Source organism: Acinonyx jubatus, chromosome F2 (genome assembly GCF_027475565.1).
Source record: "Acinonyx jubatus isolate Ajub_Pintada_27869175 chromosome F2, VMU_Ajub_asm_v1.0, whole genome shotgun sequence".
In the NCBI taxonomy this organism is placed as follows: Eukaryota; Metazoa; Chordata; class Mammalia; order Carnivora; family Felidae; genus Acinonyx; species Acinonyx jubatus.
Window position 1 is genome coordinate 72,211,376 of NC_069394.1, and position 22,365 is coordinate 72,233,740.

The 22,365-nt window shown below is 41.9% G+C and overlaps 1 protein-coding gene across 2 annotated transcripts in view; it reads left to right on the forward strand.

Moving 5' to 3' along the window:
* The window catches only part of NSMAF (neutral sphingomyelinase activation associated factor), a 61,498-nt gene that overhangs the window by 15,919 nt on the left and 23,214 nt on the right, over nucleotides 1-22,365 (forward strand). For both annotated transcript variants that reach the window (XM_027042913.2, XM_053208484.1), the window contains exons 2-10: nucleotides 1,458-1,547; nucleotides 5,568-5,646; nucleotides 5,743-5,810; nucleotides 5,891-5,927; nucleotides 9,708-9,758; nucleotides 12,468-12,539; nucleotides 12,859-12,906; nucleotides 13,003-13,055; nucleotides 21,441-21,570. In XM_027042913.2, the coding sequence (XP_026898714.1) occupies nucleotides 1,458-1,547; nucleotides 5,568-5,646; nucleotides 5,743-5,810; nucleotides 5,891-5,927; nucleotides 9,708-9,758; nucleotides 12,468-12,539; nucleotides 12,859-12,906; nucleotides 13,003-13,055; nucleotides 21,441-21,570 (628 nt within the window). The remainder of the gene's footprint in view (nucleotides 1-1,457; nucleotides 1,548-5,567; nucleotides 5,647-5,742; nucleotides 5,811-5,890; nucleotides 5,928-9,707; nucleotides 9,759-12,467; nucleotides 12,540-12,858; nucleotides 12,907-13,002; nucleotides 13,056-21,440; nucleotides 21,571-22,365) is intronic.

Genomic DNA, 22,365 nt, shown 5'->3' on the forward strand with positions numbered 1-22,365 from the left:
CTGTGCTTGGTGTCTGCTTTGGAGCCTCTTACGCAGTTTTTGTCTAGAAAAACCTGTGCCAGAGCGAAGTAGGATAGGCATCAGGGGAGGAATCTGGGCTACTGACCATTCAGACTTCGGGCCATGCCCCCCATGCTTCCTCCTTACCTTCTTGGTACCTGATTCCTGCAATTTCAGGACTTTTTGGAAGTCCTGTGACTTGAGTTGGTTTTCTACCTTTTGGTACCTTCTACTGGAGGCATCTGCCGTTCTGGTTTCCGATCACTGCCGATTCCTCCCATCTGCTTTCCATTTCTTACATATTTGTTGCTCTTGTCTTTGTGACTCTTCAGTTTTCTTTGGTCTGAGGTCTTACAATTTAAAAAATATTTTCATTCACATTTTAGTGGAGCAGAGAATAGCACACATGCTTGATCTGCTATGTATATCAGAGATACCTTCCTCCAACCACCAGACCTCCAGTCCCACACTGCCCGTGAGAGCTTTTCCTGACCCTGTAGAATGCCGCCAGTGTTGCCCGATGTCACCACAGAACAGACGAAACACTTGTTTTCAGTTATTTGCCATGCGTTTATTTCTGTGGCCATACAACTGAATTCATACTTTTAAAGCAGTTAAAACTTTTAAAAGAACTACATTTCAGTCCTCTTCTGTTCAGTTTACTTACTTACTCAACACCAAAGCATTGGACTGTATCTAAAGATCTGACTCTCAGAATCATATGATCTTGTGGAAGTCGTAAGATAAACCCAACTAACCAGAAGGTGGAACACTAGAACGGGAGGCGGGGTGCAGTTTGAAGGGGAGGTGGGGACGTCTGGTGGTCGGTCAGAGGAAACAAAGGATGAAAACTCCATAGATAGGAAAGCCCCAGGTTTTGTTCAGGCAAGAATAAGTTTTATTTCAAAAACTTGGGAGGTTCTCAGGCACCTGGGTGGCTCAGTCGGTTGAGCATCCGACTTTGGCTCAGGTCATGGTCTCGCGGTCTGCGGGTTTGAGCCCCGCATCGGGCTCTGTGCGGACAGCTCAGAGCCTGGAGCCTGCTTCGGATTCTGTGTCTCCCTCTCTCTCTGCCCCTCCCCTGCTCTTGTTCTTTCTCTCTCTCTCTCTCTCTCTCTCTCTCTCTCTCTCTCTCTCTGTCAAAAGTAAATAAACATTTAAAAAAAATTTAATATAAAATAAAATTTGGGGGTTCTCCTAAAGGAGTTAAAAAATCCACTTGTAAATAATTTTATTTGTGTTATTTTTGGCTTGGCCAGGTAGGTCTGTCTGTCGCTTTCTCCCAGTGACTAGAGAAGGGTTTCTGGTATAGGATCTATACTTAATAAGTATTTGTTGATCTAATGAATGGAAAAACACTTTGAGAACAGATGCTTTAAATATTCTGCTTTCTTATACTTAAAAAAAATAATAAACATGAGGTTTTGTTTTGTTTGCTCTGGTTTTTCCAAATTTAGATTTTCCTTGCTCCTACTTAACTTGGAGGAATACTACTTTGAACAACATACAGCTAATCATATTCAGAACAAGGGTGGTCACAACGAAAGGTAAGGAAGATTTTTGGATCTTTACAGAGTCACAGACCTTTTCCTTGCCTGATATTTTAAAAATTAAATGTATGATCTTGCAGGTTCTCCCCCCTTTTGTACTGGGAACAGAATGAGAAAGGAGGCCTTATAAGTTGCTGTCATACTTCAGATTTTTCTAAAGCTAAGAAGTAGTGTGTATGAATTCCTCTAATATGGGTTCTTAAATCAGCTGGATAGGACTCGGCTTCATTATTCCATCTTTTTTTTTTTTCATGTGTCACTTTTGTACTTATACTCTCAATTATTTGGGTTATGATGTTCTAAGGTAATGATCATAAAACACCAGAGTGGCATAAAAATCAGTACTTTCAAAATGAATAATTTGATCTGAAGTAGAAGTGAAATCAGTTTTCTGTATATTGTAATCGTTACAGCTTATTGCTATAAAAACAGATTCCGTTTCTTTGGCCATACCTTTTGAAAGCTGTGTACAAAAATGTATAATGAAATTTTTTGTTTAAAATACCAACTTGGAATGCATAAAATCAGAGTTGTTGCAGCAAAGTTGTTTTTGCTTATGGTCTCCTTTGAGAGATGTCCCTTAACAATACAGGCCACAACTTGAACATGCTTTGATACTAGTTAAACTCTTTAATTTTTATTGTTCTTCAGGTTTTATTTTGAAAGGACCATCAAAGCCGTGTGGTATTTGTTTGAATACAACCTAAAGTGAAAATTACTTAGCTTTTTGTTTGGGAGAAGTGGCTAAGTCTAAGTCTGGGGCAGGAAGGGTACAAGTTGACCCTGGAGAGTCTGTCCTATTGGGGAGGAAGGCAGGCATCAGAAACTACTGTGCATTGAATGTCTGTTTCTTTAGCATTCAAATTAGATAATTACTATTCCTTGAAAGTAGGACCTTGTTTTCTTACTTCTGGAATTTTGCTCATATTCTTTTCCTTAATTTCATACCTTTGTTTTTCCTCCCAATACTCCTCTGCCCTATATCATAACAATGTCTTGCTTAAAATTAAGTACAGTAAAACCTTGATTTGTGAGCATAATTCGTTCTGGAAACATACTTGTAATCCAAAGCATTTGTACATTAAAGCAAATTTCCCCATAAGAAATAACAGAAACTGAGATGATTCATTCCACAACCCAAAAATATTCCTATAAAAATGATTACAATACTGTAATATTATATAAAATAATAAAGAAAATACAAAATCTAAAGAAAAATATATTAACCTGCACTTACCCTTGAAAACCTTTGTGACTGGTGTGAGGGAGACAAGAGAGAGGAGGGTTAATGTGTAGGACAACTTTCACTATCACTAACGGATGTTGACTACAGTACAGTATTAATAAATTCTTGCCATGTACTGTATTTAATGTAACCGGCAATAAGGCTGCAGAGGAGAGGGTCTCTATCTGTGGGCAGCCTGACCTAGAATGAAGCAAAGCGTTCCTAAGCTGACTCTCCTGGAAAAGCAAAGGACTATGCTGTGAAGTGATAAAAAATACCCTAGTGCCCGTGGCGGGCACCTTCCAACATTCTGAAAAATCACTGGTTTCTGCCGAACACCGTGGCCTGAGACCGAGCATCCGTGGGGAGACTATCACCCACGATCCCGTAGAGAGAGAGAAAGAGAGGCAGAGAGAGACAAGAACCATTGGGTCAGAGATGATCATGTGATGTTCGGTGTCATGTACTATTCATATTGCAAGACGTTGCTCGTTTATCAAGTTAAAATTCATTAGAAACGTTTGCTCGTCTGGCAGAACGCTTGCAGAACAAGTTACAACCCAAGGTTTTACTGTACATTTGTTTCTTATTAAAACACACACGTAAGCTAGCAAACTGAAACCTATTTTTATACGTTTTAAGGTACCATTAGAGTACATTGGTGTAATCCATGGAAGTGAATTCGGTGATATCTAGCAACATGGCATGTGCATTAACCTGTTGATCTAGCAAGGCTGCTTCTAGGAAACTGTCTCAGGGGTACCATGGCAAATATATAAATGGACCCATGCACAGGGTTATTTACCATAACGTTCCTTGCAATAGCAAAATACTGGAAAGAGTCCAGTGAGTGAAGAAGTTGTGCATAGTGCTGTGGAGTTGTCTCCGGCATGCATGCATTCAGTGCAAAAAGTGAGGGCAGAATACTGGGTACTGTGTGCTGTCTTTCACATAAGAAAGGAAGGAAATATTTTTTGGCTATATTTTTTAAAAATTAAAAATTTTTTAAATTACACATTTTAAAAAGCATAAACTAAAAGGTAATGAAAATACTTATCTACACAGAAGAAGGAGCGATGGGGGAATAATATAAAATGATGACTAGACTTCTCTGAGTGTCCCTTATTTTATATCCTTTGCTTTTGGAACTATAGAAATATTTTGCATATATTTAAATTTTTTTTAACATTTATTCATTTTTTGAGAGACAGAGACAGAGCGCGAGTGGGGGAGGGGCAGAGAGCGAGGGAGACACAGAATCCGAAGCAGGCTCCAGGCTCTGAGCTGTCCTCACAGAGCCCGATGTGGGGCTCGAACTCACGGACTGTGAGATCATGACCTGAGCTGAAGTCGGACACTCAACCGACTGAGCCACCCAGGCGCCCCCTACACATATTTTAATATAGAACTGAATTTCAGAAGAAACAGCAAGTCCTAAAAATGAAAAAGAAAATGAAGCAAATGAACTTAACTATATATAAGTTGAGGGGTAACTACAGTAATTTGTGTCTCTGGTGAGATGCAGCCTGAGTAGAAAAAGAATTGCAAAAAAGGTGGCAAATGTTTTAGTAGTAATATTGTTGTTAGTACTTTTGGTATTATTATTTTGAAACTGTTTGTTATTCACACACACACATAGATTTATATGAAGCAAATGAGTAGTATATTGATGCTGTGACAGAAACTGAGTATGAAAGAGATACAAATCCAATAGTAAAGGAGTTAAGTTAAAAGCCTGATCTTACTTTTGAATTGGAAACACTTATGTGGATTCATACGCTTTTCTTTTTTTTTTTTTTTTAATTTTTGTTTCAACGTTTATTTATTTTTTTTGGGACAGAGAGAGACAGAGCATGAACGGGGGAGGGGCAGAGAGAGAGGGAGACACAGAATCGGAAACAGGCTCCAGGCTCTGAGCCATCAGCCCAGAGCCCGACGCGGGGCTCGAACTCCCGGACCGCGAGATCGTGACCTGGCTGAAGTCGGACGCTTAACCGTTGACTGCGCCACCCAGGCGCCCCACATACACTTTTCTTTTAAAAGAAAGCATTTTCTAGCTCTCCCCTCAGAAAAGGCCTAGAAACAACCCTGTCGCGCTGAGCACCGAGATTGTGCTCTCTGAATACCACTTCCCACTGAAAGGAATGAGGGCCCTTTGGAGAAATGGCTGAGTCTAAGTGTGGGGCAGGAGGGGTGCGAGATGAGCCTGGAATGTCTGTCCTGTTGGGACGGGAAGGCAAGCATCAGAAACTACCGTGCATTGAATTGAAAAGACACAAGGGCCAACTTGAAGAATTGGGCAACAAATGGGGCAAACTGGACAGTGGAAAAGAATAATGACTCAGTGATTGAAACATATCAGAACCGTTAAAATCCATGAGTTCATGAGATATATATCCATCCATCCCAGTGATGCTGGGACCCCAGCTCTTTTTTCTGGAAATTGATAAATAAAGGTAAAGAATCAAGCAGTTTTTCTGCTTTCTCTGTACAACTTGTACTTTTAGAGTAACCAGATCACAGATAAATACTATCAGGTTGTTCTCTATTAATGAATTCTAGATAATAAACACAGAAAGAATGATAAAAATTTCAGTTCCTAATGAGTAATGGGGTCAGGATGGCAAACTATGGCCCTGGGTTCAAAATCTGGCCTGCCACTTCTCTTAAATTGCATTGTTGTTCTTTTAGTTAATGGTTTGGCTATGTACTTTCTAGTTAAAATGTATTATAGTGCTTTGGTGACTTCTGTTATGTTCATGAGCAATAATCCTTTGTATTTTGATCCCTAGGAAAATCAGAGGCTCCTTAAAAATATGTTCAAAATCAGTTATTTTTGAACCAGATGCAATATCCCAGCCCATCATTAAGGTAAATGCATTTTAAATGTGAACAGAGACATTCTTACTCTTTGTGTATATCTTACCTTTGCTTATTTTATAATATTTCTCCCTCAATTTTATCCAGATTCCTTTGAGAGATTGTATAAAAATAGGAAAACATGAAGAAAATGGATCCAATAGACACTTTACAAAGTATGTCTTTGTCAGTAACTATTTAATTTTACTTCTGCCAAAAAATTCTGTATATTTAATGACTTTTATCTGCATTGTAGGGCAAAATCTGGGGCGATTTCACTCCTTTTCAGTCAGGTAAGAAGCACATAGTGAATATTTTTTTCTTAACCTGAGTAAAAACACGCACACACCATTTTGGGTTTTTTTAGCACAGTGAAATTATTGGTAGAAATCTCAAACAAAGACTGCTGGAACAGATCTTTAAATGCTTTTAATATTGAACCATTGAGAAATATTTTTAAAGTTTTGTATTTATTTTTGAGAGAGAGAGAGAGAGAGCGCACAAGCAGGAGAGGGGCAGAGAGAGAGGGAGACACAGAATCTGAAGCAGGCTCCAGGCTCTGAGCTGTCAGCCCAGAGCCTGATGCGGGGCTCGAACCTACGAACCATGAGATCGTGACCTGAGCCGAAGTCAGACACGTAACTGGCTGAGCCACCCAGGGGCCCCGAGAAATATATATTTTTAAAGCTGTGATCACTAATGAGATCCTTAATGTTTATAAAGTTGTGTGATGCCTGCAGGCTTGTGGTTTTGTCCTGAGGATCATGATGGTGTCCGTGGGTTGAGATGAAACCACCGCAGCCCCCCCTCGTCCCCCCCTCCCCCCAGGCCTCCTGGCCACTTAGTCGGTGGGGGTCAGCAGCACAGCACTGAGTAGGATCTCGGCTTGGCTCATGGTGACAGCAGGCCACCAGCTCAAGATGTGCCGGCTTGTACAGTGATGAGGCTTGGGGTCATGACCTCTTACTCATTCCAGATGTATTCCGTGTACAATGATGTACCCAGTGCCGTGCTTACTGCTGGCAACACAAAGAAAATTAAAATACGGTTTTTCTCCCATCATATACTTAGTTCGTTCATAGATTTTTTTTTTTTAACTTATAAATAAGAAAGGAGTCAAGGGCCTCTCCCACTTGCTTTTTGCTCTGGATTTTACCTTTTTTATCTTTAAAATGAGGGTTAGAGATCATGTTGCCCCAACTATCTGCAGAGGCCTAGTTCCATGAAGTGGATTTTCTCAAAGGGAAATCATTCCACGGTCAAGTAAGCGTAGGAGGGAGATGATTGGAGCAGAGGCTGCTCCGGTGGGTTTTTTTCGGATCACCTACCCCTTCTGTTCATGGAACACTTTTTTTTTTTTTTTTAAGTTTATTCATTTATTTTGAGAGAGAGAGCGAGCAAGGGAGGGGCAGAGAGAGAGGGAGAGAGAGAATCCCAAGCAGGCTCTGTGCTCAGCACAGAGCCCTACATGGGGCTCAAACTCACGAACTGTGAGATCATAACCTGAGCCAAGGTCAAGACTTGGACGCTTAGCCAACTGAGCCATCCAGGAGGCCCCATGGAACACTTTTTAATGTGTATTGAAAAGTGTTTTGTGAAAGCAGGGAGATAAACAGATGAGGTGATTTTCTAGGTCTACCTTCCATGATTCAGTTAGTTTCCAGAAAGAAAACATTTGAAACCAGCCTATCTTTGACTTCCTGTTGTTTTACCTGGTATAAATGAAAACAGTTAAAGCCGTCTGTTACTTTGGAGGTGGGGTGGGGGGAACACCGTAATTCTGGCCTGCACCTGTGCTCTCATTATTTCTGTAGTATCATCCTACATCATAGCTTTGTTCTAGAAAGTCCACTTCTTGAAAGGAAGAGGTACTTTCTCAATTGGAAGCGTGGTTTCCATTATACAAATGATCCATTTTAGTCATTTACAGACTCAGTAGCAGAGGTCTCGTGTCAGACTAACTCAAAATCAACTTAAGTATACAATTAAAAGCAGCTCAACTTTTGTGGCTTTTGATTACTTTAAGAGGTCACACTTGTTTCAGAAATATGTTATGGTTCTTTAGGCTTTAGAGAGTAGGTGTTTGTGTAAACAATAGTTTTTATTTTATATATTCAGTATATATATTCACGGCTTTGAAGGCATAGGGAAGAATAAAGTATTCAAAGCCCCTCTCCCCATGGACTTTACTGTTTGATGGGGGCAACAGACAATAAGCAGACATCTTCTGTACGGAAGAAAATGCAAACAGGACAAAAGGATCGAGAATGATGAGGAAAGCAGGAGCTGCTTTAGAGAGAATGGTCAGCGGTGCCTGGCCGCAAAGGCACATGGGAAGGCACACCACTCAGAAGGGCTGAGGGAATGAGCCAGGCAGCTGCCGAGTGGTGGGGGCCTGAGAGGCGAAGGTCCTGGCAGGTGGCAGGCTCAGTGGGGGTGAACGTGCCGGGGGCGAGGGATGAAGGGCAGCGGGGAAGGGAGGTGGAGCGGTGGTGGGCTCTGTGTCACGGAGGCCCTGTGGAGTAATAAGCAGTCCACATAAAGCACAAAAGAGAATAAATAACCCCTGACAGCTGAGTTGTGTGTGTTGGTAAATTTCTTGGAGGCTGGGTAGGGAATATGCTGTAGGGGGCATGAGCGGAAGCAAGGAGAGCCTTGAGGGGTATTGAGAACCTGGAGGTTTTAGTCCAGGATGGTAGCAATGGGAGGGTGAGAGGTGGCCAGTGTCTGGATACATGCTGAAGAAAAACCTAACAGGTGTACTGATGGGTTCGTTGCAATGTACAAAGGAGAACAGTCAGGAATGACCCCCAACAAAGTGGATAGCAAGGCCCTCCATTGCTGTCAAGGAGCCCAGGGAAGAGCAGGCTCTGTTGAGAAGGTGACCTCCGAGAGGGAAAGTCTGGCGGGCCTCAGGAGCATTGGTCTGGGTTTCAGGGAGAAGGCTGAGGCGACAGACATAAGCTGGGTGAAGCCCGGGGCCTGGATGAGGTTTCTAGGGGCCGGGTGTACACAAGGGGCCTGAGGACTAAACCCAGCAAGTCTGCCGCGGGAGGTTGGGAAGAGAGAGGGTCTGAAGGAAGACAGAAGGGGCAGCGGGCGAGGCCAGGGAGGGCTGGGAGCCAGTGGCTGGAAGCCAGCTGGACAGCTGCTTCAGGAAGAGCCATCCTGAGAAACAGAACCCAGGAAATGCTCAGAACAGACCCTTGAGTTTGGTGACCTGGAGATCTGGTGCACCTTTTATGACCTCAGGAGTGGATTCACCCCTGTAATGTGTGGTGTGGCTAAAAACCCACCCAGGGCCCAAGAGAAAGTACCGTCAGCTCTTGCAAAGAGTTTTGCCACAAAAAGGAACAGAAACAGTAAAATGAGGATATAAGACCCAAGGGAGGGTTCTTATCTCTTGTTTGTTTCAAATGTGAGAAAGTACAGCAAGCGTTATCACCATAGGAGCAGAGTTTCTGAACAGCTGGCAGGTGGAGGGAGGTCTACATTTTGTGGCCTAGTAGAGTGACCGCTTCTGAGGGCCCGGGCAGACCCATCATCATGGCAGGAGGGAAGGCAGGGAGACGGGTAGGGCTCCGTGTTGATGGCCCTGGCGGGTGGCATTGCTTCTTGGACATGGTTACTAACATACAGTGTAGGCAGGTGACCAGTGCGTGTAAGACACCCTATGCCCAGATCGCCTACAGAAAAGAGAAGTTTCTTTATGTTAATAAGCATATCTCATACCACAGTGACTTTGTTTTACCCGTTTCTTAGAAAATTGGCACTTCGATTAGCTTCCCTCCTCTGTCTGCTTGGTTACTGGGTACAGGTCATGACATTCATAAAACATCTTAGGGATCTTACTTACCCGGCAAAGGTTGCTACCTTGCTGCCTTGAATCCCTTTTTAAGATTTGTTATCCTAACACTACAACTTTAAAGCCATACTAAGAGCAATGCAAGTGTTTTTGGAAATAGAGATTATGTTCACACTGATTTAAATTTGATGCATAATATCTTAATTTATAGTAACTTATTACTGAGAATTTTTAATTATCTCACATGTAATTGATTTGTCCTTCTCAGGTATATTTCATTAAAGAACACAATATCGTTGCGCCGTATAAAATAGAAAGGGTAAGTAAAGCTTTTCATTTATTCCCAACACTTTATATAGTGATTTTAAGCAGTAAGATTTTGTGATTTTATTAACATCTTTAATCGAATAGAAGAATAATGAAGAGTATTTAAAGCTTGTTACCAGCAGTTATAACAGAATTACCCAAGGGAGCCATAGACTTTAGTCCAAGAGATTTCAATAAACTTTTTGACTTAAAAAATAAATGTGTCTAATAGGGGGGAGAAATAAAGCTTAAACTATTAGATTAGCAATTGAAATCAGAATGTGTGTCATTTATAAGGTCATTTGCTAACTGTATTTTTTAAAATGTTTAAGAAATATTTATAGGATATAAAATGCCCTTGAGAGCTGAATAATAATTTATAAATTGTCTTAATTGAGAGAGCTATGAGTATACTTGCATACATTTCTGGTTTTCCAGGCCCTGTCAAGGAAGCATAGGCATCACATTTAACCGTTCTGTACATCACTTCATTCTTTGGCTTCAGCTTAATATATAGTAAAGGGATAACTCCTACCAAAAGAGGGTTTTTACGGGACCTGCATTCAGGCTGGTGCTCTGCACACGGACACCGCCGTGAATGAGGAAAAGCCACCCTCTCGGAGCAAACAGCCCCACAGGCTAAACCTCTGTCTGTCATAGGCCAGCCTGCAGTGTCTCAGCACTTGGGGAACTCGCAGACTACATGCTGTGGCTTTGAGGTTTATGCACAAGAAACACTGGCATTTACCAGTCAGAAACTGTAGATATGAGATTTAATTGCTCTCCACTGGTGCTGTTGGCATTTGGGGAAGGATGGTTCTTAATGGTGTGGGGGCATCCCTCACACTGCAGGTATAGACACCCTACTCACTGTTCCCCCTGGTGTTGAGTAGGACCTCAATGCACTGGGGTAGTAGGAACCCCCCTGCCCACCCCCACCACCCCCCTGCCAAGTTGAGACCTACTGCCTGGGGGACTGTCCCTCCCATCACTCTCCTGATATCCACAAAGCTGTTCTTGGTCCATTGAGAAGTTATGTAAAAGGAGATGAGGGAGGTTTCCGAAGCAGAGAAGCTCTGTTGCTTCAGCGTAAACTGGGTGTGATTTTCAGATTGAAAAAGAGGGATAGTGACATTGGTGGTGACCATGAGAGATGGTGGAGTAGGAAGCCCTCGTTCCTCTCATGGAGACCCTGATTCAGTCAACAGTACATGGACCACCAGCACCTTTTGTGACAAACCTGGAAACCAGTTAAGAGGCCCTGCACCCCAGGTTAGCATGGAAACAGCCCCACTGGAGCTAATAGGGATGTTTGTAACATCCTTTCAATATAGTCCCGCCCCCAATACCCTACCGCGTGATGGGAGGGAACTCACAGCTCCTCCCGGGAGAAGACAGGACCATGTCCAACCGTGTGTCCAACCATGTGTCTGGGACCGTGTTCTGACTGTTGGGGTGGCTGCCCAAGGGACTGGCTTCAGTGTTGCCTGTGTTGGAGCAGTGATAGGACCCAGCATGCTCTAGATGCCTGGGGCCACCGACCACAAGGAAAAGCTGGGCATCAGGCTGCCGCTCCAGGGACCTGTGGTGCAGCAGACGGAGGACAGTGCAGCCCAGCAGACGCTCCCTCAGGGCTAAGAGGAGAGAATGTGACAAATCACATTAACCATCACAGGAGATATTCACCTGCCCTCTGAGCACCTAAATGTTTGAAGCAAACATTGACAGAATTGAAGGGAGAAATTGATAGCAACACAATAAAAATAAAAGATCTCAATGCCCCACTTCCTTTTTTTTTTAAATGTCTCTTTATTTTGAGAAAGAGCACGCAGTCGGGGAGGGGCAGAGAGAGAGAGAGAGAGAGAGAGAGAGAGAATCCCAAGCAGGCTCTGTGCTGTCAGTGTAGAACCTGACGCAAGGCTCGATCTCACGAACTGTGAGATCATGACCTGAGCCAAAATCAAGAGTTGGATGCTTAACTAACTGATGCTTAACCGGGTGCCCCTCGATGCCCCACTTTCAATAATGGGTAGAACATCCAGACAGAAGGTCAGTTAGGAAACAGAGGATCTGAACAACAGTATAGACCAGATGAACCTAAGAGACATACAGAGAACACTCCACCCAACAGCAGCAGAATACACATTCTTCTCAGGAGCACAAGGAACATTCCCTAGGACATAGCACATGTCAGGTCACAAAATGAATTTAAGAAGATTGAAGTCATACCAGGCATCTTTTCTGACCGTGGTGGACTAAAACTAGAAATACATAGCAGAAGGCAAGTTCACCGGCGTTACCAGCAACGACCAGTGGGTCAAAGAAGAAATGGGGCAATTAAAAAACACCTCGAGACAAAATCGAAAACGGAACATGCCTAAACTTACAGGATGCGGCAAAAGCTGTACTGAGGGGGAGGTTTCTAGTGATACGTACCTACAGTAAGGGAAGGAAACATCTCAGATTTAAAAACCTAACTACACACCTCGAGAAATGAGAGAAAACAGCCAACTGAGTCCAAAGTTGGCAGAAGGGAAGAAATAATAAATGTAGCAGTAATGTCTGGCAGGGTCTGCTCCTGCCCCCTCCCCCGCCCCTAGCTCTCATTCCAGGGGGAGGAGCCGGCAGACAGGGGCACAGCCCAGCAGAGGCATTGCAAATGTTCCTAAAGTAGTATGGTTGGGCTTCTTCTCTTGATTTGATTTGTTTCCCTTCTTCTTAGGGCACAATGGAGTATGTTTTTGAATTGGATGTTTCAGGGAAAGTGGAAGATGTCGTGGAAACGTTGCTTCAGGTAAGCCAGCGCCTTCCTCGGGCATTCCCTGGGCAGAGAATTCAAAGCACACTTAGGCAGAAACTTAAAAAAAGAAAAAAAAATCTTATTTATACATCTCTCTAAAACCATAATTTCTTTTCTAAATATGAAGCAGATTTACTTGAATATGTTGCATTTGAAAACTGTGTGTTAGGAAGAAGTCACAGATGTATCCGAAGTGATCTTACCTGTTACCGAGGAACAAAATGATTGCTGGTTTTCATTGCTTCTAAGGAAATATCTTTGTATCGTTTCGGAGAAAAAAAAAAATAAATTCTTGTACATTTGTATATTGTAGCTTCACAGAGCGTCCTGCCTTGACAAACTTGGGGACCAAACTGCTATGGTAAGAGTTTCTAGAGATCGGTGTCTTTTTCGTGAATTAAATTGTATTGAGGTTTCACTCCTAAATCCTTATTTTTTAATGGTTCTGTTTTAATAGATAACCGCTATTTTGCAGTCGCGTTTGGCTAGGACATCATTTGACAAGAACAGGTAAGTTTTTAATGATTTCGTTCCCAGATTCTAAAAGCAGCAGATGTCTTTGATCCGTGTGCCTCCTTTGGCCTGTCCCAGACCGCCGATGTCACCGCCCGGGCCCCCAGGCCTGCGTGTTGTCGGGAATGTCCCTGCCTCCGCTTCTCCATCCTGACTTGGGTCAGCCAGACAGGCCTGTGGACTGATGCTCACTAAGATCTTTCTAGGCCGTCAACTTCCGTCTTTTCACCCTGCTGTTGCCGGAGTTCAGGCCTCCACTGCCTTCACTCAGAACACTGTAGCGGCTGTGAGCTTGTCCACCTGACTCCAGTCTTCCCTTTTCCTATTGTCTCTTCCCTACCGAGCATGCCTTGAAAATGTGCTTTTTCTAAGGAACTTGATTATATCGCACGTCTGTTTAAAACTCTTCAGGATTTCCAGCTGCCTTCAGGGTAAAGTCTGAATCTTACGTGGCTTAGGTTCTAGCCCTTGTGTGTGCAGTACGTGTGGTCGCTGGTGTCCTGTGGAATTCTGTGCTCCAGCTCTTTGCATCTGTGCAGATCCTGAATCAAATGGTCTCTTCCCTCTGAGCCTTCCTGCATGTTCCCTGTACTGAGAGCATTCAGCCTCCTTCCTCTTTTGCATCTGGCTGACTCTTACTTATTCTTCTGATTTCAGCTTGGCTGAAGTCACTTGTGTCCAGTTGTTCTGGAAAGTCTTATCCGACCCTTCAAGCTGTGATAGGTACCTTACTAAGGTGTCCTGTGGGGACTGGGAAACTATATTCCTACTAGTCCAGTGATTTTTTTTCATTGATTTTCTCAGCTTTTCTAAGTATACAACATATTTCCTGCAAATAATTATGCTTTTTGTACAGACCTGTGTTCTTATTGGTTTCTTGCCTTCTATTAAGTAGATCTGCATTTCCTCTCTAATACCACTGTATCAATCATTGTAACTGTATAATAACTCTTGATATTTACAGGTTCAGGGCCTCACACTTTATTTTCCTTTTCAGTTTATGTCTTCGCTATTCTTGGCCTTATCCTGCACTTCTATATACATTTAAAAACAGCTTGTCAAGTTCCATAAAAGAAAGCCCGCTGGGATTCTGATTGGGATTGCAATGAATCACTCATTTATTTAGGCCTTCTTTAACGTCTTCCTTATGATTTTCTCTATAAAGGTCTTTCCCCACTTGTGTTAGATTTATTACAGGGACTTCGTATTTCTGACAGTGTTGTAAATGATGTCCTAAAGATTCCTTTCCTGTTCATTGTTGATACGTGGAATGCAGTGGATTTTTGTGTATTCAGTTTGTGGCTAAACTTCGTGATCAGTGCCATTAACTTTATATGTAAATTCTTTAATATGTACAAAATCTTGTCATAAATTATTACAGTCCCTGTTCACTAAATACCATTTTTATTTTAGATTCTTATTTTAGATTCCTGCATTTGTAATGACTCCAGCTTAAGACAACGTAGAAAGTATTGGTTGAATAGACTCATTTGTGGATTATCATATGCCAGGCTTTTGCTCCAGGCTTATGTTTATAAATGAGATTAGTTTGTAATATTCTGTTTTATTGCTATCTTTGTGGGATTTGTGACCTTACACTACATTTTAGAGTGTTGAAGCACTTGCCAGGAAAGCCATCTGGCCAATAATGTTTCTCTATGTATGTTTGTTTGCTTCTCTTTCTGCTTCACCTACAAAGCATTAATTTTTCTTTCTGTTTTAATACTTGCAGGATATTTTAGGTAAATGGATTGCCAGGGGAAGAATAGCTTCCTTTTTAGGAAGGAAAAGGAATAAGAAGAATTAGCTTCTCTTGACCTACTTAGAATGCATAATTCTGAGTAGCGATTTTTTCAGTCCTGGGCTTCAGCATCGCATTAATTTTAAAAATGGCTCACTGTGGAGGTTTTAATTTAATCCAGCCTCCAAAATGTTAGGCTGAAGAATTTAGAGAAGAAACTTCTACTGTATAAAATGCGATATTCCCGTGTGGTATACTTCCTCTCAAAGAAAGGTAAACTTTGACCATCATAGTTCCAAGGAAATACTTTCTTATTGAAGAAATAAAAGATAACTACATTTATTTTTCTCTACCGTTCATTCTGAAAATTTTCAAATCCTCACAAGTCCAAAGAATAACATAATGAACAGAGATACCCTATGAGTCACCAAGGCTTAATTTGTTAATATTTTGTCAGATTTGCTTTAGTTCTTGCACGTTCTGTGTTTGTGTGTGTACAAGTGTATGTGTGTGTATATATATGTGTGTGTGTATGTGTGGGTGTATGTCTGATATTTATATTTCCTTTATACTTACATATATGTGTATATACATTATAAGTCGTGTGTACTTGTACGTAAATGTGTTACCTATAAAATATTCTTTTTCAGAATCACTAGAAATTACATTGCAAGACATGACACTTTACCCATAACCATCTCAACTTGTGTCTTTTACGAGGATCTTCTCTGGCACCCCTCCATTTTGTTACAGTACTCGAGTGGCAATCATTCTATAGCATCATGTAATTTATAGTGTCATATTCAAGTTGCCCCCATATGTACCCCAAAAATCCCCTTGAAAGTGTTTTGTTTTGGACTAATTTGGGGTATAAAGGAAAGGTGTAAAGATAGCACACAGAGTTCTACAACTCACCTGCTTTCTCCTGTTGTTATATGGTTAGTCTGTCGATGTGGTCATATTTGGTTGGACAGATTCCTAGATTTGTGAGATCTTTTGTTGCTACTTAAATGTTTTCTTCCAATTATTTGTTACTGGTATGTAGAAATACAGTGTTTTGTTGTTGTTGTTGTTGTTGTTGCCTGCTTTGATTTTTACATCCACCTTGTATCCTGTGACATTTCCAGGTTTACTCATTAGTCCTGGTGGGTTTCTGTAAATTGCGTAGTTTTCTGTATACATAATCGTTTCATCTGTGAATAATGACAGTTTCACAGAAATCCTCATGGCTTTTATTTCTGCGTTTTGCCTCATTGTGCTGTTTAATTAATGGATGTGATGGGAGCACATACTTGCCCTGTCCTTGATCTTACTGGAAAAGGGTTTGTTTCACCGCTGAAGAATGAGGCTAGCTCTAGGTTTTTTATAGATGCCCTTCATCAGAATGAGGAAGCTCCATTTTATTCCTGGTTTGCGGAGAGCATTTTCAATAATAGGTTTAGAGTTTTGTTAATTTTTTCTTCTGCACTTCTTGAAATGATCATTTTTTTTCCACTTTATTCTGTTAATGTTGTGAATTACATTGATTGATTTTTTCAATGTTCAACCAACCTTATTCATGGGATAAATCCAACTTGATCATAATATATTCTCCTTTTTTATTACTTGATATTACTAGGTTTGCTTTGCTAGTATTTTGTAAAGGATTTTTGCCTCTATGTTCATGAGGGTTGTTGCTCCATAAATCTTTAATGTATCTGTCGGGATTTGCTATCAGGGTTCTCTGTTGGCCTCATCAGATGAGTTTAGCAATGTTCCGTCATCCTGTTTTCTGAAAGACTGCTTGTCAGATTGTATTTCTTTCTTAAGTTTTTAACAGAATTCATTGGTAAAGCCATATAGGCCTGAGGGCTCTTACTCATTTATTTACTAGACATGAGACTGTGTATGTTGTCTGTTTCTTCCTGTGTCTGTTTTGGTTACGCTGTGTTTTTCAAAAAATTTGTCCACTTCATGGCACATTTATTGGTGTGAAATTGTTATTGTCCTTTTAATGTCAGTAAGATCTGTCGTGATGGTCGTCCCTCTTTCATTCCTTACATTGAAGCTGTGTGTTTTCTCTTTTCTTTCTTTGCCGGCTTTTCCAGGACTTTGTCAATTTTATTAACCTTTCGAAGAACCAACTTTTGACTTTATTGATTTTTCCCTACTTTTCTATTTTATATAAAATGGATTTCCCCTCTTCTGATTTCCTTCCTTCAGCTTCCTTTGGGTTTAACTGTTCTTTTTCTAGCTTCTTACAAAAATCAGATCAGCAATTTTAGACCTTCTTTTTGTACTTACATGTAAATTGACCTCTAAGCACTGCTTCACCTGCAGCCCACACATTTTATGTTTTCACTGTCATTACTGCAAAAATATTTTGTAATTTCCTGTGCCATCTCTTCTGCGACCCATGGATTATTTAGAAGTGTGTTATTTAACTTCAGCCTATTTGGGGATTTTGTTATTATTGTTACTGACGTTTAGTTAAATACCATCTTGGTTCAGAGAATACGTTCCATATGACTCCAGTCTTTTGGTACTGTTGAGATTTGCTTTCAGCCCAGCATATGGGCTGTCTTGGTGAAAGCTACGTATGTCCCTGAAAGGAAGGTGTGCTGGGCAGTTGTTGAATATAGTGTTGAGTAAATGCCATTTGGTTCCACCTAGCTGATGGTTGTTTTGATCATCTATATTCTGTCAAGTTTTTGTTGATTTGTTCTATCAGTTACCGCGAGAAGGGTGTTAAAATTGCCAGTAATGACTGTGGGATTATTCCCCTCCCATTTCTGTCAGTTCATGGCTTGTATATTAGGAAGCTATATTGTTGGGTTCACGTACATTTTGATGTGTAATATCTTCTTTTTTTCAAATGTTTATTTTGACAGAGAGAGAACGTGATGAGTGGAAGAGGGTGAAAGAGAGAGAGAGGGAGGGAGAGAGGGAGGGAGGATCCCAAGCAGGCTCTGCACTATCAGCCCAGAGCCCGACACAGGGCTCAGTCTCACGAACCACAAGATCATGACCTGAGCCGAACTCAAGAGTCAGATGCTCAACCGACTGAGCCAGCCAGGCGCCCTAGATGTGTAATGTCTTCTTGATGCCCTGAACCCTTCATCATTATGAAGTATCCCTCTTTATCCATTTGTCTTGAAGTCTGCTTTGTCCTCTCCTAATCTGGCCGTACCAGTTCCTCATATGGTATGATGGCATGGTATTTCCTTTTCTGTCCCTCTACTTGTAACCTGTCTGTGTCTTCATTCTGTTACCAAACAACACACACTTTATGTAGTTGAGTCTTGCTTTTCATGCAGTCTGACACCCTCCCTTTTTAATTGGGATGCTTAATTCATTTGTAATTATGTGTTATTAATATAGTTGCTTTTAAATCCACTATCTCAGTATTTGTTAGCATTCCATTTGTTCTTGGCTTTTCTGACTCTCCATTCTTGCCTTCTTTGGGGTAAATCTAATATTTCTAAGTAGTCCATTTTGTTACTGTCTTGACTTTTTAAGCTGTGCCACTTTGTATCATTTTTAGTGGTTGCTCTAGAGATTACAGTAGGCACCTGGGACCATAGTGTATCTTCAATAATATTACACTACTCTACAACAATGTAAGAGCTTTACAGCAGTGTATTTCCATATGGCCTCTCCTGCCCATAAGACCTGATCTTATGGTCTTATATTAAATTTCTACATCTAGCATGAAGCCCATAACCACAGTGTTCTTATTTTTGCTTCAAAAAAAAAAAAAAATCATTTGATTTTTAAAAGAATTTAGCTACGTACATGTGTATATGTAAACTAAATATACAGAAAAATACATCTTGTTCCATATACTCAGATATTTAAACATGTACTCATTCTGCAACTCCAATGTGTTTAATCTAGTCTCCTTTGAGAGCCAAAGCATAAGAGACTGTTAAAAACTGAGAACAAAGTGAGGGTTGATGGGGCATGGGAGGGAGGGGAGGGTGGGTGATGGGTATTGAGGAGGGCACCTTTTGGGATGAGCACTGGGTGTTGTATGGAAACCAATTTGACAATAAATTGCATATATTAAAAAAAAAAAAATAATAATCTAGTCTCCTTTCTCCTCAGGTTGAAGAACTTTCTGTCACATTTCTTGTAGTGCAGGCCTGTTCAGTGATTTCTTTCGGAGTAGGTCTCTCTGAATATATCTTTATTTCCCCTTCATTTCTGAAGGGCATTTTTGTTGGATATGGAATTCTGGGTTGGTTTTCTTTTCACTATTTTAAAGATTTGTGTTCTTTTGTATGTTGGTGTCCCCTGTCTGCTGTGAAGTCACGTCATGTGTCGTCCTGTTGCCTGCATGTAAGGTGTAGTTTTCTCTGTGCTCATCCTGCCTGGGGACCTCAAGGTTTTGGGGTAACATGAGTCTAGAACCCGTGTCTCTTACCGGTTCTTCCACATTCTCTCCCTCAGTATTTCTTCTGCCCCATATTCAGTCTCTTCCCCTGGAACTGGAGTTATGCCTATGTCTGTGTGTTTTGTATATTCCCTCAGCTGTCAGATACTCTGTTCTGTTCTTTTTTTTTTGTATCGTTTTGTTTCAGGCCACTTTTTATTCACCCATTTTCAGCCTGACCCGACTTCTTCCCTGCTATGTCCGGTCTGTTCAGCTTGTTTAATTAATTCTTCATTTCTCCTGTCCAGATTTTTCATTCCTAGCGTTTCCTCTTGGTTCTTTCTCCTAGTTTTGATTCCTCCAGTGAAATTCCCTTTCTCTTCACATATGTTCTTCATCTTCTAGATATTTAGTGTGTTTATGATCTTGAAGTCTCCCTGTGGTGGATCCAAGCTTGAGTCATCTTCCGTTGAATCTTTTCTCTCAGGAGCATGGGTCATGTTTTCTGGATTCTTTGTGTTTCTTGTAACTTGTTATCATGTGCTGAGTGTTGGGTTTTAAAAAGAACCGTGGAGACTGAACTAAATACTATTTACCTCCAAAAGTAGTTGTGCGCCCCCTTCTTCTGTCTGGCCACCTGTGCTGAGGCTCTGACAGGGTGCTGACCATGTGACCCCTGATCGAGGGGGGTCAGGGCTTCATTGCAGCCCTCGTTCCATTCCCCCTCTCTGCTGCGGGCGATTGAGACTTCCTTCCAGCAGGGCTTGGGATCCGAGCCCTCAGAGGATCCCTAGAGCCATCTTTATGCCGTGGAGCTGAACCACCTGCTTTCGGAGCCGGGGGCGACCTCGCTCTGCTTTCCCCCCGGTTGGCAGCATCTTTGCACCTCCACTCTCAGTCCTGACTCTGCCTTCTGCTTCCCTGCAGACCTCTCTCCATCCCGCAGCCCTTCCCCTTCTAACACAGGTCATTCCTCTTCCCACCACCCAGCTGTTTCTCTCTTCTTTTAGGTTTCTTTGCATCTAAGCTTTCTGATGGCTTTGTAAAAGGCTTGTGTAGCCCTCCAGCTGGTTTTTGTGGTGAGGGTGAGAGCTCTGAGGTCCCCTTGACTTCTCAAGGAACCTCAAGTCTGTCCCGCGGGCTTTTGTCCCATTGTTACTTGCAGGGGAGATTTTTTTTTTAATATTTATGTATTTTTGAGAGAGAGACAGAGAGCCCATGTGTGCACATGTGCAGGGGAGGGGCAGAGAGAGAGGGAGACGGGGGATCCGAAGCAGGCTCCCCGCCGTCAGCACGGAGCCCTGCACGGGGCTCAAACCCACGAATCAGGAGATGATGACCTGAAGCTGAAGTCAGATGCTTAACCGTCTGAGCCACCAAGATGCCCCAGGGAAGATTTATTTTTATCCCAGTTACTTTTACAAAGGAATTGCTTTAAAATATCGATGACATGGTTGTTTCCCCTCTATTTTGTTTTAATTAGTAAAAAAAAAAAAAAAAAAAAGGAAAATGGGCTTTTTTGACTAAACGATTTAGGAGGAGGTAGTGGAAAAATCATGTGTGACTGGTTTTTCTGCAGTAAATCCACAAAAGAACTACCTTGGAACTGACATGCAAGTGATTGTAATTATATACTCATAGCCTCCTAAAGTAGAATGTGAAGTAAATGCCATTTACGCCAGAAGACTTATGGGACTATAAAAATAGGGCTTAGTGGCCCCCAAACAGCAAAATACGTTAATCTAAGAATAGTTTCAGGGCACCTGGGTGGTTCAGTCAGTTGAGCGCCCGACAGTTTTGGTTCTAGTTATGATCTCATGGTTGTGGGATCGAGCCCTGCGTCAGGCTCTTTGCTGAGAGCACTGAGTCTGCTTGGGATTCTCTGTCCCTCTCTCCCTGTCCTTCTTCCGTGCGCGCTCTCGCTCACAAAATAAATAAACTTAAAAATAAACGGTTTCAAGGCCAGTTTATGTTGGGAGGAAGAAGAGTTGAGCTATAAGGGATTATTTAGTATAATTTACTTGTCTGTTTTCTATGCTACATAAGTTCATCTGTTGTTGTTTTTTTAATTTTCATTATGCCATTTAAAAGAATGTCAGGGTTTTGTTTGTGTAAAGAATGCCAGTTTTATTTAAGCGACCAATTTAGATTACCGTTGTTCTTGTATTAAATGTCGTTTAGACACCTCGTGCATAGTCAGGCTATATAGCTCCCTTAGAGAAAGTTAAACCTAGAAATTCGATTGATTTCTGATTTTTCTTGCTTTTGCTGCAAACTGTATTGTCAGATTCCAGAGTGTTTCTGAAAAGCTGCACATGGAATGCCAGGCAGAAATGGTGACCCCGCTGGTGACGAACCCTGGACACGTGTGCATCACGGACACAAACCTGTATTTCCAGCCTCTCAACGGCCACCCGGTGAGGAAGGACACAGGGTCAGCAGGACGGCTGTGTTAGCACCAGACTACTCATCCTCCTTGTGAGCCTGACCTCGGGGTTACAGTGTTCCCCTGTCCTGGCGAGGATCAGAATCCGCCCCCTCCCCTCCAGCAGCTGCGTGTTTAACAGGCTTCCCTGTGTCATCTCGAGGCCTGCTCATCCAGATCTGAGCTCTTCTGATGTCTTTTCCGTAATTTGGGGATCACTTGTTCTCAGTGCGGTGAAAAGAAACCCTGCCCCTCCCGCTTTTAGTGAAGAGTCAGTGGAGGTTTGTTACAGCTTTCTACTCGGAAGCACTTCGAGAAATGGATGTTTTCTGTACATCTGTTTATGCGTTTGTATATGCGGGATATTTTGTTTTTCTTTAATTAGGAACAAACTCAGTAGGTCTTCATACGCAAAGGAGCGAATGAAGTGGCCCTCTGCCAGCTAGCACGGGGTGTGTGCGGATGCTGGAATGGGGCAGCTGTAGTGCTTCTGCTCTGGAAACAGGCTCCTCTTTCACAATGACTTTAGGCTTACTGGGCCAGAAAGTGAACTTGAACTCAGATTTTCACACTAAAAGTTTGTAAAGATTTGTAGCTTTCTCTGGATCTCACCCCTTTTTGGCCTGGTTCATTAGAAGAACAGAAATCCTAATACACCATGATAAGGCAGTCGGACCATTTGGTGCGACTTTCAGCTTAAAGAACGTGTTTTCTGTCGTAGGATGCTGCATCCTGGAAATTCTCCAGGCTGGTCACTCAGTCAGTATGTCACTAAAACATCTAATAC